Source organism: Mus musculus, chromosome 6, assembly GCF_000001635.26.
Source record: "Mus musculus strain C57BL/6J chromosome 6, GRCm38.p6 C57BL/6J".
In the NCBI taxonomy this organism is placed as follows: domain Eukaryota; kingdom Metazoa; phylum Chordata; class Mammalia; order Rodentia; family Muridae; genus Mus; species Mus musculus.
The window spans coordinates 121,367,180-121,392,129 of NC_000072.6; the positions used below are offsets into that span (position 1 = coordinate 121,367,180).

The following is a 24,950-nucleotide window of genomic DNA, read 5'->3' on the forward strand; positions in this document are numbered from 1 at the left end:
CTCCTTCTTGGGTGCCTCCAGGGCTCTCTGACTCACTGGCTGTCTGCCTCACTCTGAGGGACCAACAGCCTCTGTCTCTGTCTCTGCCACTCTCTCTGCTCTAACTATTCAGCTCCCTGCTTCTTTGTTGATTTAGCTGCTCACTGAAGTAATAAGGGCCCATTGGATCTGACAGGGATGAAAGGCTTGTTACCCACCCATGGAGAGAGGGCAGGAAGGACACATGAGCTTGGGGAAACAAATAGGATCGCAAAGCAGGTCTGGCAGGTCATGTCAGTCTGGGATGGGCTGCAGCCCCAGGGACGGCATTCTGGTTTCATCTCGTGTGATAACTGGGTTGGGTCTCCCATCTGGTCTGAGGCGTCTGTCTGTAGGTCACATGGGTAAGCATAGAATTGCCACAGACAGACTGGATGCCAAAGCCTGAGCCAGGTCTGTCTGCAAGAGCAGTGTCCAGTCCCATTCCTGTGACAAGAATCTGCCAGGACAGAGGCAGACACATTCTGAGGCTTGCTCTGTCCACTGCAACCCCAGCAGCGTGGGGACAGAGGCTACCTTAGCACCCAAGGCCTGGCCCTGAGGCCAGACCCCATAACCACTCCTCGTGACTGGGGCAGACCTGTGCATCCTGACAGGATGTTCGTCCATGGGAGTAAACAAAGGGACCTCATGCTCTCCTGGCTGGTTCAGGGCTCTACTGGAGAGGTAGCATTTGTTTGACTGTGGAGAGAAGGGTCTCAGGGGACACAGGAGCTGTCAGCACAGCCTGGGAGCAGCCAGCCACCAAGAGATCTGAGTTCTCTGCCTTATTGTGGCCTCAATTTGACTCTTTTGGGTTTTTTTTTTTCACACAGACAAATGAACTGTCTGGAACTAGTCACCATGTTTCCCCAGTCAAGGCTCCTCATTTCTTTCTCTTGTCTTCCATCACTGGGTGCCTAGAAGTGGTGGCAAGGCAGGATCCTGCCTCCTTCCCAGTTTTGACAAAAATCTTAACGTTTCGCTACTGAGTGAGGCTGTTGGTGCAGATGTTTGATGGACAGTGTTTATTAAGTGATGGCGTTTCATTGGCTCCGATGTTGTCTTATTTGAAAGTAATAATTATAAGTGTTGAGCTGGGTGTGGGGTGTAGCAGTGGGGATACTGAGACAGGAGGATTGTGAGTTGAAGGCCAGTGGGCCTGCAGGGGAGATCATGTCTCAAAGATCAAACACTAAAAGAAGAGGTGGCTTTAGCTTGCTTTTTTATGTGCATCTGTTAGATGATCTTCTACTCTGTTGATGTGCTGAAATACATGAATATATTTTTCTAATAGTAAGCCATCTTTCTATTCTTGGGACAAACTCAGCTTGGTCGCAGAATGCTGGTTTTTGGCCACACGATGCCACGTTCAGATGGTTAATACTTTGTGTATAATTTTTGTAGGTAGGCTCATAAGGCTCTGTACTCTCTAAATTTTTCCTTATAGGCAGTGAGGGGCTTTTTGTTCTTAAGGTTGTGTTTGGCTTATAAATGTGGAAGCTGGGATGAGTTTTGTCTTTTCTTAAGGGGTTTGTGAGAGATTAGCATTCTCTGTTCCCTGAGTGTACATAGAATATAGTCACCCACCTGACCCAGTGTCAGGAAGAGGTCTGGGGACTATGTACACCGACTTTTAAAAAATGCACTGTCATTGTCATCTGTCTCAAAATGTCTTTTCCACCCTCTTTCTTTAGGGTTAAAAAAAAAAAAACCCTCTAGCAAGTTTCAGTAAAGAAAAATCTGTTTCCTACTTAACTTCCTCCAGTGTGTGCCAGCATGCTTCAGAAACCCCCAGATCAATGGCAGCCAGTGCATGCATGCTATTGTGTTTTCTGCATGCTGTGCCCAATTCAATATTATTGCCGCTGTGTTGATGGGCAATACCTTTGATCAATCACTATTGTAGTTTTCCTCAAAGCTGGGCAGTTGGTGAGCATGAGCCATTTGTCCTTTGCTCTCTCTGATCCTCTTCAGAGTCTGGTTATAGCCCGGCATGTACTTTCCACTGCTTATGAGTCGGAGCCTAGAGTTGAGCATCTCCGTGGAGGTAGAGTGTTTTCTTTGTGGCTACCACCTTTCTGCCTTAGGTGTAGAATGACCCCCAACCAAGTTGGCTGGTGTGTGAGAAAAACTTTTGGTTTTTTGAGAAAAGGTCATACTATGTAGCCCAGGCTGTCGTTGAACTCACAAATCTCATGATCCAGTCTTCTAAGAGGTTCTGGAATTGAAGGTGTGTACTGCCATACCTGGCTTTATTTGGTCTTACGTTGTGGTAAGGCATGTTGGTAGTTGCGAGCTTACAGTTTCTCTGTAGCATTTGTTTGTAGCTCTAACTTCTGTACTCACTCACTGGCTCAGCCGTGATCCACCTTAGAAGTCTGTCAGCTTCATGGGCCATCAAATGAGCACTCAGACCCACTACTCTTTCTATCTCGTACTATTTTCTACTTCATCTCTGCTTCTGTCTTTTTTATGCACTTCCTTCTACTTATTTTGTATGATTCCATTGTTCCAATGTGCCCTCACAAGAAGGATAGCTAGGTGGTGGTTCATGCCTTTAACCCCAGTCCTCGGGAGGCAGAGGCAGGTGGATCTCCGTGAGTTCCAGGCCAGCCTAGTTTAAAGAGTGAGTTCTAGGACAGTCAGGGCTGTGTAGAGAAACCTTGTCTTGAAAAAGAAAAACAAAGAAGGATAGTTAACCTAGTTAGTTAAAGTAAGTATCCCTGAAGATCCGGTGTGAAAGGGGACACAGCTCTCTCATGCCCCCTCTTCAAAGTCCCAAGGGCAGCTACTCACAGCCCAGATGTCTTAAGGAGCAAAGAATTGTCTCCTGGGCAAAGGAGATGAGGTTCTTAGGAAAGGAGGGTAAGGCTTGTCTTCCCAGGAGGCTTGAGACACTGAGGTTGGGGGTGGGGGTGATTGTGGGGATGAGGGGATGGGTGTGGGTGAGGGAGCCAGGTCTCTAGCCTTCCCTGCATGTAGTCATGGTTTTCCTAGAGTCTGGCTTGAGTCTGAGGTCATTCAATCCTGAGGTTGTGAGAGCAGGAAGCCCTAAGTTGCAAGGGGCTAGCTGGTTCTCTAGGGAACAAAGCCCACAGACCTGTTGGGGGTGGGGTTCAGAAGGGCGTCTGTCCTCCCTGCTTGTGTCTAGTGCCTGATTTCTCTGGCCTAATCCAGGATGGAGATTTCCTGCTGGGAACAGTTCTGAACTTGCCCCTTCCCCCATCCCAGATCATTTAACCTTCTTGCTTCAAGAGGCCTAGCTCCGGACCTGGTTGCCTACCTAGGAAGAAAAGGGAACAGTAAAGAATACCATCTTGCTTTGGTTCTTATGTCCTGTCCTGGGGCCTTAGTCCTCCCAGAGGAGAGAGAGTTCTCCACCTTCCAAGGGTCTGCTTAGAGGGATGTGGAGTGGACCTTGCTTCAGAGAGTCATATGTGTGTACCCTGAGATGGGCTGTCCACACAGTGTTCCCACACTCATCCACAGCTGGAACCTCTGTGGTCATAAGAGCCTGTGGGTCAGAGAAGGGAGGTGGTGGCAGGTGAATGAAGGGGCCCAATGGACAAGGTTCTTGACAGGCTGTCAGAATGTACGTTTGCCCAGAGAGAATGGCTGTGGACATCTGCGGGTCGGAGCACTGCAGAGACAGAGAGAGCTTCTTTTACAAGGGCTCTCTGTTGTCAGGTGTCAGACTCACGGAAATGTATCCTGCTCTGGCTCTGCCTCACCCCATGAGTGTCTGCCTTCTAGCCCCACAGGGGAAGCCCGAGTCTCCTCCGAGCATCTGCCTGCCCACCTTCAGGCCCTTTTATCTTTGCTCCGGGCTTCTGGCAAATCACCTGATCTGGATATTCTAAAAGGCCAGTCTTATGATTTCTGTATTGTTTTTGTTTGTTTCATGTTTACACCTTAGTGGAATTATTTTCAACATAGGTAAATTTACATATCAACTTAGTCCTTTGACAGATTGCCTTGGCTTCTACTTCCAAAAGTTGCGTCTACTCTTCCCTGTAGGTGTAGTTTCAGCTTGTTTCTCGGACCCTGACCTGGATGAGTTGTCCTCTTCGGAAATTCTGTTTGAATACCCACTTTAACACCTGTGCCCACCACCCCTCCCATGTCAGCACAGCTGGACGTTTCTTGATCCTGTGGACTTTGCCTTGTGTGGCCTTGAGAGCCGAGGTTTGGCGGTAGTGATGTGTGCTCCTCCCACCCACTGCCTGTCAGCCGTGAACAAGCTTAATGTTTAATTCACCAACTCTGGAACCAGCATCTTATTCTGACTCATCTCTCGCAGTCAGGAACCCATAAATTCTGGGTCCCCTGGATGATTTCTAAGTCAATCACCAACGAGTGGGTCCTCCATTTACAAAGTGTCATCAGAGACACTGGCCTAGGACAGATGGGCCCAGAGAGGCCATTTAAACGGTCTGTCTCCTTTTCCTTCTGGGGGGCATCCTTTCTCCTGGACCACACTGCAGGGGCCAGAATGTTGGGAGAGTGGAGCTGCCTGCTAGCCTGCTTACATCATTGGTCTTAAATCCTCTTGACCTTGGGCCCTTTCCCAGGCCTAACCTTAGCTGAACCCCTCAAGGATGCTCTCAAGGGACTAGTCTTCTGCTTTCTAGGTCAGAGAATTCCCAGGATGGGACAGGTCCAAGCTGTATCTGCTTCTTCTGGAATTTCTCATTTCCTGGGAAAGGGTGAACTTATGTTTCCAAAGGTTTTAATAGCAGACCATGGAAATAACCTATGGAGCTGTTTAGATGTCTGGGCCTTCAGAATTCTGGTCGCCTGGGAAGCTGGGCATTTTCTTTGCAGGTACCAATCATTTTCCTTCTCAGAAAAGATTCTCTGGTGCATGGCTGAGGTCCTTTCCTGCCAGGAGAATCACCCCCAGTGACCTCCTGCCTTGTCCACGGAGCTGAGCTGTGTGACATCCTTAGCTATAAATATGCACAGCAGCCCACTCTGCTCGGCTTTTATTCTGGCCTATGTCTAATATCTTTTGTTTATGTCTTGATCCCGTACCTTGATATATATTTCTAGCTGACATTGGACTTACTATGTATCCCAGGGAGGTCTCAAATTTGTGGTGATCCTCCCGACTTAGCCTCCTGTGGGCTGGGATTATAGGAGTCAGCTACTGTGTTCATCTCTGAACCCACCTCATAGCCATTTGGCTGTTGTCTTCTTCTTCCCAGAACCCTGTATTCTTGTTCAGCTCCAGTGGGAGACCTGGAACATGACTCTTGCCCCAACATTGTGTCCCACAATTCTTTCAGCTGAGCCTGTTATTCTGGCATTGTTAATCCATCCCTTAGATCAGGTGTCAGACTTTGGGTGTGAATGTCAGTGAAAGTCAGAAGCAGATGGTCTGGCCTTGCTCCCCACTGGATGCGCACATGTATTAGTTGTGAAAGAGGCAGGCTGCACTAGCAGAGCCTTCTACATCAGCTCTGCCCTGGTACCCACCCACCCTCCCGCTCAGACCTCAATTTCTTAAGATGGGGTTTCCTAAGGCCTATGGAGTTACACCATAAGGCATTTTCTGTCCTGGGGAAAAGAATGATTGCCATGACCAGAGAGGAGCTGAGTAGCCTCGAGGTCAGAGGTCAGTATACTGTCTTTCTGGACCCTAGAAAGGGAGATATTTTAACTTAAGGTGGTTTCCCCACTCCCACCCAACACCCCATAAAGGTGAAAGAAACAACGGACACAAGTTTGCTCAAGTGACACAGTTCAATAGAATCTCTAAAACTCTAGGAATTGAACAGATAAAATACCTCTGGGCTATTTTGTTACAAAATATTTGCCATTTGGATTAGTTGCTGAGTGCAGCCACCCTGCCTGTCCCCAGAGAGCTATCACTCCATCTGGTGAGGGGTGAGCAGGGGAGGAGAGGTACCACTGGAAGATGGTCAGCTGATGCAGAGACAGACAGATGAATGACATCGGGAACCTCTACCAGGTAACAGAGACATCCCGGTACTCTTTGGACACTGGAGTAGGGGGAGCAAAAACCCAGGACCAATACATATTTGTGGGAGCAAGACATCTTTGCTGACGAAAAGACAGACAGGCCAGCTTCCAGGAAAGGCTGCCAAGACAGGACTACACTAGGTGGGATTGCCTAAAAGGAGGTAAGAAAGCTGGTTCCACCTCCCACTTGGTTCTAGAGTTGGGGCCAAATGGAGAAATTGGAAGAGGATCCCAGGCTCCCCAAAGTAAGGCCTAGAGAGTTGATGGACTGGGGCGTTTTTAGGGTGCTTGGATCTGGGAGCTCAGCTAGCACTCCACCTCTCCCCTAATTTTTGAGACAACTGGAGTCTCAAGAGCCTCTTTCTGGGCCTCTACAAAAAAATGGAGGCCCTGCCATCAGGATGGGGAGGAGGCTTCTCCCAGGTCTCTAGGGACTAAGGTACAGATGAATCCCACCATTTGCAGGGTGGCTGATATGAGAACAGGTGCTAGGGCTTTAACTTTGCCTGATCAGTAAGGTGGGCCAGTTCTTCCTGCACTGGGCTACTGGGGGCTCAAAGTCCTGCCAGCTCAGGGATGTTCCATGCTGTGACCCCAAGCAGTGTGGCTTCCTGTGCAGGACTTTGCTCTGGCTAGCAGGGTGTAGGTGAGCTACTACAGCAACCTTGAGTAAGCCTCTCCCTGTAGAAAAGGTGCAGAGTGCTGAGGCTCTGGGTTCTCAGAGCCTGTGCAGGTGGGCCAGGCCCCAAACCTCTGCTGATGCTGGAGCTCATCTGGAAAGTCAGGCTTCAGCTGAGCTGGGAGGGGCAGAGGGCACTGTTAGCATGAAGCCAGATGTGAGCAGAGAGCAGGGTTTGCAATGGGAACTGGGCTATCTAGGGCTATGTCCCTCTTCATCAGCCCTCGACATCATGACCTCCACTCCAGAAACATGCTAAGACACATTCATAACTCACACTCCTTCATACCCCACATCCTCCATATTAGTCATATACTCCCCTCTATTTTCAGTTATCTTGTTCATCCAATCACAATCAAAGCTCTGTGCGTTCCCCAGGCTCTGCCCTTTCTGCTCCGGCCCAGGTGGGTGAGGTGTCTAGGCATGGCACCTATCTGTCAGCTGTTCCAGCCTGACAGATTCTGATGATTTTCTGAAATACCGGTGCTCTAGAAGGGGCCCAAGGCAGCCAACTCAGAAGAACACAGGCAGGGAGCCTCTGGGGAGACAGTATATTGGCCAAAAGTTACAGGAATAGGCCAGAAATGCCCTGGGTGACATCATAATGACCTTTGGGTGAAAACACACACACACACACACACACACACACACACACACACACACACACACACTCACACACACTCACTCACACACACACTCACACGCACACATGCACACATGCACGCATGTACACATGCATACATGTGAAATGGGGTCATTTGGCCCCTCTAATAGCCTGGGTTATTTATGCCTCCTATCTGGTTCAGAGTACTGAATCTTGGGGGGGGGTATAGTAGGGACCAGGAAAAGCTAATTCACTTCCAACCATGGCAACGTTCACTGTGCCTCTTGCCTCTAGGGAAACTTTAAAAACAGGCTCTGATAGGAGGACATCTTGAGGACAGTCAGATATAGCTGTTGGCATAGGACAAAGGAGGCTGGCCTGGCTTGTGAAAGATGTCCCTGAAAACAGCATGAATGTGACCATCCGTGACACCACCCGTGTTGTCTCTGGGGCTCTGTAGGGCCAGGGCTACCTGTGCTGGCTCTGGTGCTGATGAAGGCCTGGGAAGCTGATGAGTTTTCCTGCTCTGCTCTGCTCTGCAGTTTCAAAGATCCAGGAACTCTAGGCCATCCCTGCTGGAAGCCAGCATCATTTTCCAGGGAGGGACTGTTTCAAAGCTAGGACAACAGGGTTGGCACAGTGACTCTGGAACCCCACTGCTTCACCTTGTCTTTGTACAGAGGCTGCACAGTCATACACCAGGAATCCCCGCCTCCAGGCCAAGTCATACCTCGGCCGGGCAGAGCTGAAACCCCATTTCCTTGCTTCTGGTTCCACCAGGAAGTCATCAACCTGGTTCTCACATGTGTTTACGGATAACTGCCTGTGTACACTCGGTACTGGCCGAGCGTTTAAGGCTTAGAGAACCAAGAAATGTTCTTTAAAAGTGCACTTTGCAGACATGACCTCACCGTCGCAGGGCCACGTTGAACTGACCCAGACAGAACTGAATACCCTGGACCCTTCTCTTTCTTGGGTCTTTCCTGGGTCTGGGGAAGGCAGGAGAGTGGACATGGTTCAGGGAGCCAACATCCCTGGGGAGCTAAGAACCAGTTTCCTGACTATAGGTTTGGATAACAGACGCAGTAGACAGAGCTCCCTTCTACTACGCCTAGGTCCTGCCAGGGAGCCAGGGATAGCTTTCCTTGATTCAGCTGGGGGCATAGATACACCTTATGCTGGGGTAGCCGGCCCCTGTCCTGGAGGGTGCTGCTGGCAGGTTCAGCCTTTTGTTCTTGGCCCAAGACATGGACACTGATAGACCAAGATTGCAAGCCCATCAGCCCACAGGCCCCTTGGCTTCAGTTTCCTTCAATCTACAATCTAATAAGGGGAGCATGGTGAACACAGAGGAGAAGGTCCATCTGGCCATGTGGGACCCCCTAGAAGAGTGAGAAGGTGGTTACACATTGGTGGCAAGGTACTCAAATCAGTTAGTGAAGGATGGTTGGGTCAAGCAAACCATCTTGCCAAGGCATTCTCTTTCTACAATAGTGACCAGTGGCCAGGAAGGCATTACGCCTAGATGTGAGCAGTGCCGACGAGCAGCCCAGATTCCCAAAGGACAGCCCACTGGGACATCGGGGCGCTAAGGGTAGAGCCTACACCAGGCTCCTGGAGCCGCTGGAGTAACGGCGCCGGAGCAGCATGGAGCCTGGGGGGCAGAACTGATGAGGGTGGTTGTATGGGGGCGGGGGCGGGGGCAGTGGAGGCTGGTGGATGACCTTAACTGGGGAGCCTGGACCACGCAAGGGTGTGGAGCCACAGGAGTCTGAGGAGGATGAGGCGTAACAGGACAGAGCCTGGCTCAGCAGGGGCTCCATGCGGGCCAAGCAGGGTTTGTCCAGGACAATGACCTTGACAATCTGCTGGCACTGTACCAGGGTGCCTGGAGGTGTGGGTGGTGGCAGTGGCAGCGGTGGGGGCTGCTCCCTCAGGGGGCTAGGCTGTGGGTCTGGCGGCAACGGCGGTGGTGATGTTGGTGGTGATGGTGCAGGCGCTCCCCTCTCGACCCCCAACTTGGGGCTGTGCTGGGACGTTTGAAGCCTGTTGTGAATTGACACCTAGTTTAGAAACAGCCAGAGAAGCATGAAATGTTACCACTAATTCCCAGCTGCTGGGGCTGGCCACCCGAGCCTCCCAGAGCCTCCCTCCAGACCTCTCCTGCCTGGTGTCCTTTGGATGCTTTTGAGCTGGCTTTGACCCGCCCTTCCTCCCCATGGTGGTCTGTCTCTCCACCCGCAGGGAAACAGCTTCTCAACCACCACCTTGGTTCTCCAGACCCGTCTCATCTCCTGTGAGATGATTCTGCAGGGCAAAGTCCTCCCTATGAATACTCTCTCTACCCACTGAGCTAGAGAAGCAGGTCCATCCTCCTTGTGACTAAGGAGGAAGCCTCATCATTACCATTAAGGTGCCTGAGCCCAGAATGCTGGGGAACCTTAAAGGGGTCCTGTGGACCTAACCTGCCCTGTCCTCCTACCGTCCCCGAGGCCATGACCTTTGCATTTGAGAGATGCTGAGATAGTCAAGTCCCCATCACCTCCTGTCTCACTCAAGAGAGACGGAGAGAGCTCCTATCTTGGTTCCTTGCATGGGTCAGGAGCAGGTGGCTGGGGCAGATGCATTGTAAGAATGTAATGTTAGAATTGCTGCTCAGGCTATAACTGCTGCAGCAGCAGCCATTTCCTTCCCACAGACACTGGGAGGTGCCTCCTCAGGGCATCGCCTCCGAGTCTCTAGCTATCAGGCTTCTGGATGCCAGGGATTCTCACCCAGAGAAATGCATTAGCATCAAGGTGGGTATTGGTGATCACCACACATCCTTGACTCCTGCCTGGGAACCAGAGAGCCCGGTGGCAGGCCCATGCTTTTTCAGACACTTCTAAGAAGACACTTCTACCATGCGGGCTCTGATTCATCTCTTTAGAACCCCCATTTATGGTCTATCTGTGGTGTCGGGGCCTCTCCTTAGAGCCACGCCAGGCTCCTGTCTGTCTGCTGTCTGCTGTCTGTCTGTCTGTCTGTCTGTCTGTCTGTCTGTCTGTCTCTGTCCAGGATGTTAATAACTCTTCTAATAGACTCCTTGCCCCACAACAGTCTGTCTGCTCTTGAACCTGCATCTGAGACCCATTATGTAGGCCTAGGAGTATGAACACATCTGGCGCCCTCTTGCTAACAGAAGAGGTAGAGGAAATGGATGCAAGGGGGTGGGAATGATGTCATTCTTCATCCGCATCCTTCATCTCCCTAGCTGTGAGACACCACCATCTTCTCCAAACACATGGGCCTTCAGGGGTGCCCAGGATCCTTCTCTCTGGAGATGCTTTTATTTTTCTGGGCCTGTCTGTCCTTAGGTACCAACTTGATGGGCCAACTTCTTGGGCACAGAGAGGCATGCTGAAGCTGCAGAGGAGAAGTCCTTATTCCAGGCCTGGGCCAGAATAGCTCGCACTCTCTCAGAGCCCCAGAGCAGCATTTAGCAGTCCTGTTTACTGTCTAAAAGTGTAATTTCAGAGACCTCCTCCTTTCCTAGACTTGTGCAGTCTCCCATAAGGCTCACTAAGATGTCACTAAGATTCTCAAGCCCCAGCTCCCAAATTAGCCAGTTACAAGGCTGTTTTCTCCCTCCTCTCCCTCCCCGGGGCAGCATTGCCCGGGCAGGAAATCATCCTAGGTGAAGTGTTCGGAGTTCATTGCTGTTGAGACACATAGCCTGTAGAGGGCGTGGCCATCTCTGTCCTCTCGGGGGCTGTCCTAGGCAGAAGGGCACGCCACCACTGCTGACACAGGGCACAGGCTCTCTTATCTACTAGGATTCTTAATAATTCTCCAGGAGAAATGGCCAGAGACAACCTGACCGGGCTCATCCTCTTTGCTTCCCAACCCCCACCTCACGGCACCCTTGTGCCTGGTGCACCAACACTGGGCTACCCAGTTCAGAGCCAGTGAGCCTTCCTTCTCCTTTCTCCCATCCTGTAGGCTATGCCTCAGCCTGCACACAGTTTCCATTTCCCTCCATTTGCATGACAGTCCCACATTATCTCAGATCTTTAAAACTCAGTAAGTGAAAGCCTCAGAGAGAGAGAGAGAGAGAGAGAGAGAGAGAGAGAGAGAGAATGAACATGAGTAGCAGTCACGATAGCTCAGAGAAGATGGAGGAGCGCCTGCCATAGGGGCTTGGCCAAGCGATGCCAGAGGAGAGGGAGCTAGGGCTAAGCCGTGAGGCCGTGGGGTGGCCAGATTGCCCTCTGTTTAGGGAAGCAGAGGCTGGCAGGATCCCTGGAGCTAGCTGGAGGGGCGAGGCAGCCTTGCAGATAGCCGTGTGGCCCCTTTGGGCAGCTAGGAGGGAAGAGGGGCACCATATGGCTGATCCTCCCTGGGTAGCCCCAAGAGGATGAACTGGAGGGCTGGTGACTAGGGTTATCTGCAAGGCTGAGAATGGGCAGCTGCGGGAAGATGCGGGCGCAGGGCAGGGGATGGAATACCCACCCTGGGGGCTGTTCAGCTGCTGGGGCGGGAAGCTCCTCCGGGTAAAGGTGCCTCCTCCAGAAACACGTGGGGGATGGGGTGCAGGGACAGAGAGAAACTGAACTCCCAGGTATCCTGTGGCTCCCCAGGGCTTGGCAGGCTGCTGGGTGGGCATCTCCCTTACATCTAGGGAAGCCCTCCTGCTGGTGGGCATGGGAGAGGACTGTCTATGAGCAGCTGGTGGTCCTCAAGGCCTGGCAGCCAAGGAGAGGGTTTATATGGGAGGCAGTGTATGCCGCCTTTAGGGGCTGCCTTGGGGCTGGCATAAGCCAGCCGCTACTTCTAGGTTCCTTTTCCTTGTGGTTTGGAAATGGCATCCTCTCCTCCAGCTCATCCCCCAAGGAAAACCTCTGAGGCATCTAGCCCTGCTGGGCTTCTTTTTTTCTCCTGTGTTCACCCCACCCCATGGCCAGCTTTCCAGAGACTAGTTGCTCCAGGGAGAAATTCCTTCTCACTGTCTCAAACCCCAGTCCTCCAGTTTCCCTAGGAGGTGTCCAGATGTCCCTAGGAGTGATCATGGAGAACTTGGCTTTGGGTATGACTTTGGGAGGGAGCCCAGGCTCCCTGTATGAGGAATGATCTAGAAATGGACCATTGAGTCTCTGATATGGCACATATTTGGGGGATAGCGAGCAGTGTATTGGGGGTAGTGGGTGTGCAAAGAGCATGGAAGGGGGGCCACTAGTGTTTGGGGGCTCATCTCCCTGGGCTGGGTTGGGCTGGGCTGGGAGCTTGGCCCCAGAGGGCAGTGGGCAGGGACAGCTGGCTGACTGGGGAGCAGTAGTTTGGCAGTGCTTGCGGCTTAACTAGGCGCTGGAAGGGTGGCGTTACCCATGCTAGCAGTAACTTTTAATTGTATCTCTTGAAATTGGTAAAATGGTGAGTCGGGCTGGGGAGGCATTGATTAATACCTGAGAAGAGAAACAACAGAGACGTGAGAAGAGGGACAGGGGGTCACAGGGTCACTCACCTGGATGCCACCAGGCCTCCACTTACCTCCCCCGAGCTCTCCGCCGCTTTCTCTCCTGCCATCGCCTCCCTCTTGGCTTTGAAGGCAAACAGCACAGGACTCATTCTCCACCAGTCCTGCCTGGAACCCTTGGCCCTCTTCCTCCCCATCCAGCATCTCTGCCCTCTGGCAGCTGTGGGTAGACTGTAGGTGCCACACACACTCTCCACTGGGGAACTGCCTGGCATAGCAGGCAGGATATCAGGAGCCTCACTAGGTCCCTTAAGAGCTCTGTGACTTTAGTTAGGGTGCTGCACCTCTCTGGGCCTCCACAGACTAGGAGGCCTCTGGAATTCTTTCTGACATTTGTACTGGAGAGTCACTTTCTCTTAGTCGAATCCTTGCCAGTACGATTTGTAGGCACCATATAAATCTGTGTCCTTTCTCTCATAGGTCCCTTGAAGGAGGGGCTGTCATTTGCTGTGGTAATTGTGACTTAGTAACACTGTGGAGTTTTGAGGATCTAAAGGCCCACGGAACATCCACACCATGTTGCTTGCCCTCCACAGATTGGCCGATGGCCTGTAATTAGGTCTACATTTTCTCGCCACCAAATGTGCATCAGGGACCCTGTGGACCCCCGGGAACGACTTGATGACTTGTCCTGCCTATGGTCTTCCGAACCTGAGCTCCTTCTGTTTCTCGCTTCCCATCCTCAGGATGGTGGTTTTCAGCCCTCTGCTTCTTGAAGTGCAAAGGAAACTGCACAGTTAAGGACACCATGAGGCAAGTCCTTGGGGAAACACATCCAGATCTGACAGGGGTTTGCGGCTCCCACAGGAGAAGCCGGAGGGACGAGTCATCTCAGCTGAGAACTGATGGTGAAATCCTGACAGCCCTGAAAGTGAGCAGTGACCCATATCCTGAGTCCTTGGAAGGTAAAGGGGGCTATTGGCTTAGGTGGGTGGCATTTAGTCATGGTGACATAGGACGCATATAGATGACATCTCAGAGAGCCTGAAGCCTTGCTGGGAAAAGGAATGCCATTCTTTGGCTGGTGATGCTGTCTAGCCTCACTCTGGCACGGAGACTAGCTAGAGAGGTTTGGAGGGCTTGGGAATGTAGAAGTCCACTGTGTTCTTCACTCAAGCAGCTGTCCTGTGCCTGTGGATGCTCAGAGTGCTCTTGCTATAAGCTCTGAGTGTGAGATGCAAGCAATGAATAGGCTAATGCATGAGCTGTGCATGGGGTTTCTTAATATCTCCCATTTCTCTTCTAATGTCTCCATATTTGGGGGCTACAGGAGGGTGCACAGCCCACCTCTCTCACTCTCTACCAGTGGGTAAGACTGAATGAGGTGGCTGGCAGAAAGGATAGAGTCAGGCAGGGGTAATCAGGCTCCAAGGGCTGCGTAAAGGAATACTAGATCCTAAGCTCTCTCTGACTCCACTTGGCTAGAGGGGAAATTCAATCTGAAGAAACCACTTAAACAGAGTTTGAGGCTCATCTGGATTGAAGCCAGGCTCTTGGCCTGACTCCAGGGGCAAGTAGTGACATTTCATATACAGTCCTGCACTTTGGGACCATTTGCAAAATGGATACATTTCTCTGTCACCTTTTCCCATACCGAGCCCCCCAGAGCCAGGTGCAGGACTGTGGTGAGCTCTGTATGGGCTGGGTAAAGGCAGAGCCCAGTCTCACCTGTGGGTGATCCTTGCTTCGACTGTGGGTCCCCTTGGGCTCCAGCAGACCTTACGGAGAGAGTCTTTGTGCCCTGCTGCTTCTCCAGTTCCCCTAAGGAAGGGAGAAACATGAACAGAGGCAGCACTCACAGCCCCAGCCCTAGTGTGCTGGGGGTTGTGGGAAGAGCAGGAGGAGGTGGAGGAGAGTGCCCTCCACTCTGAGAGCCAGAGTGGACCAGGACACTGAGAACCAGTTAAACCTCTCTGAGCTCCATGTGTGAGTGATGATGATGATGGCCAGATTTGCTTGACTGTCAGAGGGGCCACGAAAAACTGGTGTGGGACAGGAGGTGGACTGCTGGGACTGTCACCCTGACTGATGGCTCTTAGATTAGCCTCTTTATTCCTCGTTTGAGGAGACAGATGGGCTCACTGCCCAAGGTCACTAGGAAGACTTCCTGAGGTAAAACACATAGACTGAGTCCTTACTTGGGCAAGCATTCCATGCGTCAGTATAAGGGCACTGTGCAAGACAATGCAGCATAATCTCTAGGCACAGTTGGGGACATCTAGTCCCGTTCACACGCACGAGCAGGATTGTCGCCCCACCCCACAGCTGCTGAGCTCCCTGAAGGACGTGGTTCAGTGCTTCCCCAAGGGGTAGATCCCGTAACCTGTGTGGCTGGGACGCATGTCCTAGCTGGCCCTCCACTGGCGTCTCTCTGCACTAGTCATTATCCCAGTGGCTCTAGGGAAAGGCTAATTGCCATCCATGTTGAGTTGACAGGTATTATTAAAGTGTTCTCTCAGCTTCTTGGTTCCTTGGGACACGATTCAAGTTCCCTTTATTAAAACTATCCACTTGGGTTCCATTTGCTGTTTCTCTGGCTGCTCCGAATCCAGGGACACTGAGCGGTAAGTGTCCACACCAGCAGTTTGCCTGTGTTGCCGGAACCACACCCGTCCCCCACGTGTGTGTGCAGTCTTACTCAGCTCAGCCTTAGCTGCTTGCTGATTTGCAGAGGGCCCTCCTGCCTTTGGGGGGAATTAGTGCTGTCATGACACACGAGTCCAGGGGGCCTGGGTGTGATTGTTCACTTCACTCACCGTCACTCGCTGTGAGAACTTGGACTCCCTTTTTAAGCTCTGCTGGCCTCAGTTTCCTTGCTAGGAAGGGAGCAACATGCACACATGGGAAATTGTAGAAACCAAGTAATGGGTCCTATCGCCCACCCAGTGCCAGGCATGTGGCAGATACTGAAATGGTGGCTCCTGTGGCTTCCATTTACCTCCTCACTGACTCATTTTCTCTCCTGCCTTCCTCCATGACCAGCCCTCTTCTGTCACCTGCTGTCACCCCACTTTTCCTTCATCTGAAGACCAAAGGCCAGCCCTCTACATATGTTCCTTCTGGCTTTCTTGTCCCCCAGATAGCCACAGAGGCTGTTTCCTTTCCCCCTCCCCTCACTGTGATGGATTCTGACTGGATCTGCCCTTCTGCTGCTCGGAGAATGGATGTCAGAGCTGCTGTCAGGCTAGAAGAAAAGAACCTTCCTCAGGAGACCCGAGGCCAGGTGGGCAGTGGCTCCTGAAGCAGTTTGGAGCCATTTGTTATGTTCTGACCGGGAGAAAAGTAGATCCATGTCAGGGCACACATTTAGGAATGTTCAAGAATGAATAGCCAAACTGGGTCCTGCATGCAACTAGTCCAGCTCTTGAATAGAGTTTGCTTGTGACACCCCTGATCCCAAGAAAACCAATGCCGTTCAAAGCCAGCATGCACTCGGCGCATCCCCTCCCCAAGTAGCAACTCCATCCTGCTGGGTTTCATTTTTTAGCACAGTTATGAGTGTTTTCTTAGGAGACTGTACACAGAACCTCTTATTTCAGCCTCATAGTAGAAAGACCATGGGCTAAGCACCATACTCAACTGCAGATGCCACCTCTGCCTGTGTGCTGGCACTGGTTGCTGTCTCTGAGCCTCATCCGTCAAAGGGGACAAAGCAGCAGCTCCCTTGGAGGCTACTGCGAATGTAAGCAGGATCTAGCTGAAGCATCTCGCCCCTGGACCTGCTCTGCTCTGCCTGCATCAGCTCTCTTGGCTGTCTTGGCCGACACAGCAGTGTCTGGTTGAGAAAAACCCTGTGTACCCAACATGGCTGGCAGATGTTCTTTGGGAGGTCACATCAATTGGGGCAGAGGAGGTAAGGGTAGATGTGTATGCAGGCTGCCTCTGCCTTTGGGGACCCCGTCTCTCTGCCTTGGGAGCTGGGGCCCATCCTTACATTCTATCCGGATCTGCTCCAGCTCTGTCACCTCAGCGATGGACTCCTTCAGGTCTTCCACGAACTTCTGCATCTCGTCGGAGCCCAGGGCACAGAAGTGCAGCACCTGCTTCTTCTCGGAGCCCGAGAGTGGGGTTGCCAGGGTGATGCCATGGGAGTAATCTGGAACCCAGCGACACCCCACCAGTGAGCTCCCACAGCAGGGAGGCTCGGGCAGCTAGGTGCAGGGAAGGCTGGCGTTTTGGGAAGCTCCCATCCTCCAGGCCCCGGGGGAGGGGGGGACTCACACTCGTTCTCGAAGAGGTGAAAGCGCATGCCTAACAGGCCGACTGCCTTGCAGAAGGTGTACGTGAAGGAGCTCTTCTTCTTTGGGCATAGCTTGAGAATCTGCCCAGGGGAGGGACAGAAACAGATGAGCGGCCTCCTGTAAATGTGCGTGCACAAAGACAGGCAGCGACGCCCAGAGACGTCGTGAATGTCGGTCAGTAGACAAAGATGCACAACTGTTCACGTCAGAACAGTCTCCATGCCCCCGGTCAGGAGGGGGGCGTACACATGGGCCGTCACTGGTGAAAACCCACCAGAACCCATTACTTCTGCACTAGAAGCCTTGGCCTGTAAGTCCTCCCAGATCTAGCCTTTTCCCCAGGTTGGCTTTATGCTGGCCTTCCCAGTGTCCTCCATTTGTAGCCTGAAGCAGCCTAGCTCAGTGCTATGGCAGCCATTCCCTTTCTGCAACTCTGCCTGCAGCTTTCGGTACCGCCAGATTCTGCTCATTATTTAAGTTAACCCAGATGCTCCTTAGAGAGGGTTTCCTTTCAAAATCCCATTTAAAGCCACAGGCTAAAAGCAAGTCCCCAGTCTCCTCTGCAACCCCGTCACCCTGTCCCACCCCCATTTTATAGATTCACAGCACCCCTCCCATCTGATGTGGCTTCATTCTCTCTCTCTCTCTCTCTCTCTCTCTCTCTCTCTCTCTCTCTCCCTTCCCTTTCTTTTCAAATGTTTGTTTCTGCCTAAATTGAAAGATCACCTCACCAGTTGCTCCATATATAAACTTATATTTTATTTAGGACCTCTTATGAGCTGGGCACAGAGGATGCAGAGGGATAGATGTGACAAGAGCCCTGCCCTCGAGGGGCTCACGTGATCGGGGAGGAAGATGGCTAAGAACAAACCCCCTCTACCCACCCAGCAAAAGCAAGGCAAAGCAAGGCACAAACGAGGTGATTTCAGAAACGTTGACGTGCTTTGATGAAAGTAAGATAAAATTAGAAATTGAAAGTGCCCTGGTAGACTGCCTTGCTTGGGCAAGAGGCCACCCGGGAAGGCCACATTTAATTAAAGACCTGCTTGAAGAACGGGAGCTGACCACACCCAGAGAAGCTTTTGAAGGGAAGTGAAGGAGCAATCAGAAAAGAGGTCTGGCCAGTGGGAGGCAGCTCCTGGGGCCGGGGTGTTAGAGCGATCCAGGAGGGTACAGAAAATGAGCTCAGAGACCTCTGGGGCTGGGGGAGACCGGGCCCCACTGGAGCCTGGCAGAGGGTAGGCACTGATGTGCACTCCAGAAAGGTACCAATGCTCTGTGGAAGTGGTAGGAGACAGGAGGGACTGAGAGGAACATCTTAATGTCCTATGTAATACAGACCATTTGTACTCCATATTGTAAAAAGAGGAACCAGCATTATGTGTGTGTGTGTGTGTGTGTGTGTGTGTGTGTGTGTGTATCACTAACTAGCATCACTAACTAGATTCAGGGCTTCAATAAGTGCCTGAGCCCAAACTTCCACTGTATGATGGAAGAGGGTAAGGGTGGGAACAAGAGGAGAGTGGACTTCACAAATCCTGCAGATGACGGCCTGACCGAGGGGCAAAACTGAGCTGGGGAACGACTCTCTGCCTGTGTCCCCTGCCCCATTATAACCTGCTGGTAGGGGGTGATATGGAAGACATGTTTTTAAGATGCCAATCCACTGTCTTCTCAGATTGATCGCTCTCTGAGTAAGGTTCAGTTTCCACCTCTTTGTATTGACTCTCTGAGTGACAGGTACCAGGGTGCTCCTGTATTCTGGCTACAGAAGGAGGACCTGAGAGAGTCACTGGGCCAGGCTGGCAGGCTGGGCAGAGTGAGGGGTACCTCCGTGGGATCCTGCACAGGTTTCCTTTCATGTGACTCACTTAGGGAGTAGGCTGGAAGGGACAACTCTGTGGAGCTCATTCACCCCGCCTGCTTCTTGACACCGGGGACAAGTCCCTGCACAGTGGGAAGGATTACAGATTTACTGATGGGACACTTGTTTTCAGAGAGAACTACACCACACATACACATGCTATCCAGCCTCTCTCTGGGCCCAGGGACAGTGACCTTCTCATGATCTCTCAGGCAGGACTGTGGCGCCAATGCTGAATGCCTCACCCCGGGCTTTTGGTGTCACAGAGAGGCAGGTTGTCTGGGGGTCTGGCTCATTTTCACATTGACCTGTGTCTGTGCCTCAAATTCATGGTGTATCATGTCGGAACCGGCACCTCCACAACTGCGGTCTTGCTCCACCCTGCCCAGTGCCTCCCTGCTTAGTCTTGCCCTGCCCAGTGCCAGTAGGCAGGGACTCAGGACGGCACCAGCTTCAGTTACCCCCTTCCCTGGCCTGTACTGCTCACCACAAGCAGATCATTGAAGAGGAACACTTCTCTCTGGTGTGCTGCTTGTTTCTGTAGCTTGTTCACATCGGTCACCTCGAAGAGCCGGCTACAGCAGACCAGGCGACGGTGTGGCATTGACAGCACCTGGAACCCAGAAAAGGCTCTAAAGCGAAGCCCCCAGAGACCCAGGGGCCCTCCTCCCAGCCAAGGGCACCGTTTCTCAGAAAAAGAGATAGAGGTCCAAGGAGTGGGCATGGGCTCTGCTTCTATGGGAAGGGTAACACTTGACCTTCAAACTCTGCTCTGGGGGCTTCCGCTCCCTTCCTAATGCCTCTAGGGCAGCATTCTCAGAGAAAGGACTCATTATGCCTGTGTAATGAGATTGAGGGATGAAGAACAGAAATTGAAATAAGCCTTCAGAGCGTTCAAAATCTACCGCCCTCCTTTCCCCCCTCTATGACTACGCATGTGTGAAATCCTTACCCATCTCTTCACTGCACACTCAAATGCAAAATGTGCAAGGGAGAGGGGATGATAAGGACCCTGGAATCTATTCCAGTAACTTAAATATCAACTGGCTTGCAGAGCAGGCAAGTGCTGAGCCCGTGGCTTTAGAGGCTCTGCAGTGATATCCTTCCTGCACGGAGGAGGGAGTTCACAGGCAAAGCTCAAAGGCATCCCCCAGTGGGGAGGTCATGAAGCTTCCCTGACTTGTTGCACTCAGTGTAAGGTGACAGTAGCATAGAGAGCCACAGGGGATGACCCCCAGAGGGGGACTCACTGCACACTAGAACATGTTTCCTGGGTTCAGGTTGCCCTAACCCACAGTCTACATAGTTCATTTTCTGCCTGTCTGATCATCTGGACCATTCGGGCATATGTACAATCCACTGCCTCTTATGAAGGGTACCCTAAACTTTCCTGACTGGCCATCCACATGCTTCAACCTTAGATCACTGGCCAGTCCTTTCTGACATCTCACCCTAGTAACAGTGGCGGGGGCAAAAGGGATGGGGAAAAGGATGTCGTGCCTGGTACACAGCACAAGCTCAGTCCGTGGCTAACAGAAAGAGAGTGGGGGAGATTTCAGGAAGAAAGAAAGGGCAGGAGGTGGAAGACGGCTGGCTGTGTATCCCACCACAGGAGCCTCAGGGAGTGCTGCTCGGTGTGGGCACTCACCGTCTTCATGCCCACGATGGACTTCTCCACCTTGGTGACATATGTGACATGGTCCTCATTGGATTTGAGCTCCTTTTGCTGGATCCTCTCATAGATGCCTACCACCAGTTCTCTGGGGATGTCTGCACCATCATCCACACCTACCAACGTGGGGGAAGGGGGAGTCAGAACCTCAGACAAGAGGGACACGCCTTCCCTCCACAGTTGAAGTACTAGTGGGGTGGCTTTGATTGGCTTTGATTGAGTTTTGCCTCTGACCTTTACCAACTGGCTCCACACTCCCACCAAAGGAGAGATGTTTTAGTGGTGGAAATACGGGTGCCAAAGTGAAAACAAAGGGAAGCATGGATCTAAGAAAGACAGAGAGCCATAGCCATGGTACTCTGGAGCATCCTCTGTGGGCTGTGTTTGCTCAAGCGTTCCTGTCCCACACTGGTTTTAGTGGCGGTGGATGAGGAAAGTGGATAAAAAAAATTCTACATAATAGAAACTTTAACCAATCCTTAAAATAAAAACTTACTAAGTGAAAAACCCCAAATGTTACAGTATATGTACTGTGTGAGTCCATGTCTATACCCTGGGAAATGAGAAAGCTCCTGGACGGCACTGTAAGGCATGAGAGTGGTAAGCTCAGACAGGTGTCTCAGCTGAGAAAGGAGGTTCTGCGGTGATGGAAATGGCCAGTTTATAGACACAGGTGTGACCACATGGTGTCCGTGAATATAAACTGTCGTATTTATACATCATATATAGTCTGTGTTTATAACAAGGGTGGGAAGAAAGAAACAGCCTGCTACTGACTGATGTGGAAGGAACACTATCACACAGCCAGCAGGCTGGGGATGCGGCTCAGCAGAAGGAGGTCTGTCTAGCATTCAGAAGTCCCTGGCTTCTAGCCTAGCACCAGAAAATAAATCAATAAACAACGGAAAACTGTTGAAAGTGCAGCTTCAGGGAATGGCAGGTGATGGGCCAGGCTCTTCTTTTCTGTAATAAACCTTGTTAGAATTATTTTACTTTATTAAATACATACATGCATAACTTTGATTGGTTTGTTTGTTTGTTTGTTTGTTTCAGTTTTGGAGACAAGGTATCACTCTACAGTCTAGGCTGGCCTTAAACTCACTCTGTAGCCCAGGCTAGCCTCTAATAAGCAGCAATCCTCCTGTTTTATCCTCCCATGTGCTGAGGATTACAGGTGCACAGCACCACACCCAGCACTTTGAATTTTTTAATGCCCAGACTCTCAGTGTTGCGTGCATCACACGCCGATAGCTTTGAACTGGTGCCTGTAAGGAGTTCATGGTATTGGTTAGAAAGGTTTCTCTGCAGGGCGCTTATCAAGCAGCTGCAAACAAGGATGAATTAAAGAAACTCAGAACCTGGAAGCTCTACTCCCAATCCCTTCTCTCCTATGTCATGAGGTGAGAAGGGCTGGTCCCACTCAGACACCAGACTAGTACCAATGACTCACCTAGTGGGGATGGTCCGCAGTAAACAAAAGGCAGAAGGTATTGCTACAGGGCCCTGTTGCTTTGAGTAGGGCTATAGTACCTGGGGACTCAGTTTGCTGCAAAGTATGAAACTCTCCCAGCCTGCTAGGGATTATCAGGTCCCCAGGGACCAATAACATCCGCAGTTAGGGCTCATATTCACAGAATCAGCAGGACCAGGACTGGGCTGCATGCACTGCTCAGCACCCTCACCCTACCTACCCAGTCCAGCCTCCTCACCTCGGAGGTTCCGGATAAAGTCTTCTAGCATCATCTTCCGGTCAGGCTTGATGTTGGGGCTGTACATGTCGGTGTTGAGAAGGATGATGGCAAAGGCCAGGATGAAGATGGTGTCTGGGTTGTGGAACTGTTGCACCACCTCAGGATTGCACATGCAGTAGCGCTGGCTGGTGGGCGAGTGGGGGAGTAGGACCATGAGTTCCCCTGTCACAGCTCTTGAAGGATTTAGGGATCAGGGAGGCCACTGGCTGTCCACCCTCCAATACCCACCTCCCACATGCACTTAGTAAAATAGGTTGTCTGTAGGTAAGCAAGGAGCATCCACTGGGAGGGTCCCGTGTGACTTCCAGCTTGGAGGACTCACTAAAGGATTCCTTTGTTCCATTCAGCCCACCTTCCCGCCTATACCAGAGGGGCATCACCGAGCATTATCTCGGTGCCCAGAACCATGGCAGCTTTTATTCACTACTTCTGTCTCCTGGGAATCAGCGATGCTTGGAGGATGGGGGGAGGGGCCGGGAAAGGGCTCTCACCTGAAAGCTTCTATGAGTCGCTCCACCTTCTGTGCTTCCCCCTGCACACGGATGTGGGCTTGAAACTTCCTCAGGGCTTCATCCAGCTCCATGTTGGAAAAGTCCATCTCATCTACCACACAGCTGAGGGCAAGCAGAAGGGGGCTGTGAATGAGGTCAGTTCCTGTCAACTTCTCTGGAGCTGGTGGGTGAGGTGAGGCCACCATGGAGTAGTGGGGAGACCTGGCTTGTTTCAAGCCAGGAGGGGATGGAGGAAGAGTCTTAGAGCCTTGCCTACCCATCTGGGGTCTCCTCCAAATAACCCAGGAGGGCATTTTTTTTCTGCCATCTCTTAACTCATGCAGCAGCCCCAGGGGCAAGTTGTTGGTTGCCATATCTGTCCCACAGCCAAATACCCGAGGCCCAGAGTGATGAGCTGAGGCCCTGCACCACCAAGGGTCGGGAAAGCTGAGTTCAGAACTTCCTGTTCTGGATCCAGGTTCTCCCTGAGCCCCAGAGGATCTCAGGGTTAAAAAAATACTTGAAGCTGCAATGAACCAAGCATGGTGGCTCATACACGGTCCTAGTTACTTAGAATGTTGTGGCAGAAGGATCTCTTGGGTACCATAATAATTGTATCTCAAAAATTAGGGTGGAGATAAATGTTATATATCATGTATCCTATTAAGATGGATGGAGAAGCCCCTTTCTCACCACCAGGGTCTCTGAGTGGATGAGTCTTTCCTGGATTCCCTTTGTGACAGTTTGAATATGTTTGACCCAGGGAGTGGCACTATTTGGAAGTGGGGCCTTGTTGGAGTAGGTGTGGCCTTTTGGAGGAAGCATGTCCCTGTGGGTGTGGGCTTTGAGAGCTTCCTCCTGGATGGCCCAGGAAGCCAGTCTTCTCCTGTCTGCCTTTGGAACAAGATATAGAACTCTCAGCTCCTCCCATAACCATGCCTACCTGGGCTCAGCCATGCTCCCACCTTTGATGATAATGGACTGAACCTCTGAACCTGTAAGCCAGTCTCAATTAAATGTTGTCCTTATAAGAGTTGGTCATGGTGTCTCTTCACAGCAAGGCAAACCTTAACACATCCGTTTCTTAGGCTGCCTGGAAAGGACAATGTCTGCAGAGTGCTCTCTCTGTTCAAAGACCAACCCCCATCCTTCTGCCTCAGCTTCTTTTTGGGTGTTCTATTCCCAGGGTCTTGTATGGGGTGGCAAGACTCTGGGTGTGGTCATGTTGCAGACATGATACTTCCAACACTAGACCTTCCTGCCAAGAGAAGCTTATCACAGTATGGCTGCCACTTGCCTACAGACTCCCAGAGCTGACATCTCTCGTCTTTGTCACAACCCCACCCTAGTTACCTCCCTATTGGCTCCTTCACAGTCTGCCTCTTGTCTGCTTGGGTCTCCTAGCAGAAAGCATCTCAGAACAATGTGGCATAAATCACCCTTGTCCTTCAAGGGTGCTCCCAGCTGTGAGCCAACCATGTGGCTCAGGACCCAGCACTCTCAACTTATCAGGCATCTATAGCACGGCCAGCTGAGGTGTAGACAGGCTCTGAGCAGGACCCACGTCTTCCATGATCTCAGAAGACCCAGTGTCCCTCAACTCTGTTGCCATTTGTCAGGAGAAAACAAAGAAAGATGCTATAAAGCAGTGACCTGGGCACACTGTGGAAGCAGGGAGAGAGGTCAGGCCCAGGGACTGCAAAGAAGCAGGGGGCTGCTCTTTCCTCTCCCTGCCCTGGGTAAATCCATAGCCACCCTCAGCTGAGATTGCCGGGCTCCTTTCAGGCTTGTTTCAAGCTTGTCAGGGTGGGCTCATGGATGGAGCAGGAAGCACTGAAGTCAAGAGGCTTGCCAAGCCTGAAAACCAGTCTGTGCTGGAGAGGGCCGCCTGGATGGTATAGCTTCCAAGTCTGCCCAGGTAGAGACCACTTTGCTTTCTCAATGGGAATCTGAGTATTTGCTTCAGCACCGAACATTTCCTTAGCTTGGTGTGAGCTGCAAGGGAGAATCACAGGGTCAGTGGGTGTCCATAGCTCAGCCCAGGTAGGAGCCAGGTGTTGTGCCATATAGTGTTGCTATCCTGGAGAAGGAAATAGCCCTAGCAGGGGACGGAGAAGCAGAGGAGACACA

General features: G+C 51.6%; 1 protein-coding gene across 7 annotated transcripts in view; it reads right to left on the reverse strand.

Moving 5' to 3' along the window:
• Positions 1–5,747: 5,747 nt before the first annotated feature.
• Iqsec3 (IQ motif and Sec7 domain 3) overlaps positions 5,748–24,950 on the reverse strand; it is a 100,812-nt gene continuing 81,609 nt past the window's right edge. For 2 of the 7 annotated variants that reach the window (XM_006506112.4, XM_030255387.1), the window contains 9 exons: positions 22,821–22,943; positions 22,288–22,454; positions 20,555–20,694; positions 19,394–19,519; positions 17,023–17,122; positions 16,736–16,897; positions 14,470–14,562; positions 12,816–12,865; positions 5,748–12,730 (listed from right to left, as the gene is read on the reverse strand). In XM_006506112.4, the coding sequence (XP_006506175.1) occupies positions 12,656–12,730; positions 12,816–12,865; positions 14,470–14,562; positions 16,736–16,897; positions 17,023–17,122; positions 19,394–19,519; positions 20,555–20,694; positions 22,288–22,454; positions 22,821–22,943 (1,036 nt within the window). In that variant the 3' untranslated portion in view covers positions 5,748–12,655. The remainder of the gene's footprint in view (positions 12,731–12,815; positions 12,866–14,469; positions 14,563–16,735; positions 16,898–17,022; positions 17,123–19,393; positions 19,520–20,554; positions 20,695–22,287; positions 22,455–22,820; positions 22,944–24,950) is intronic. The other 5 variants (NM_001289685.1, NM_001033354.3, NR_110358.1 and 2 more) reach the window with 4 other exon arrangements.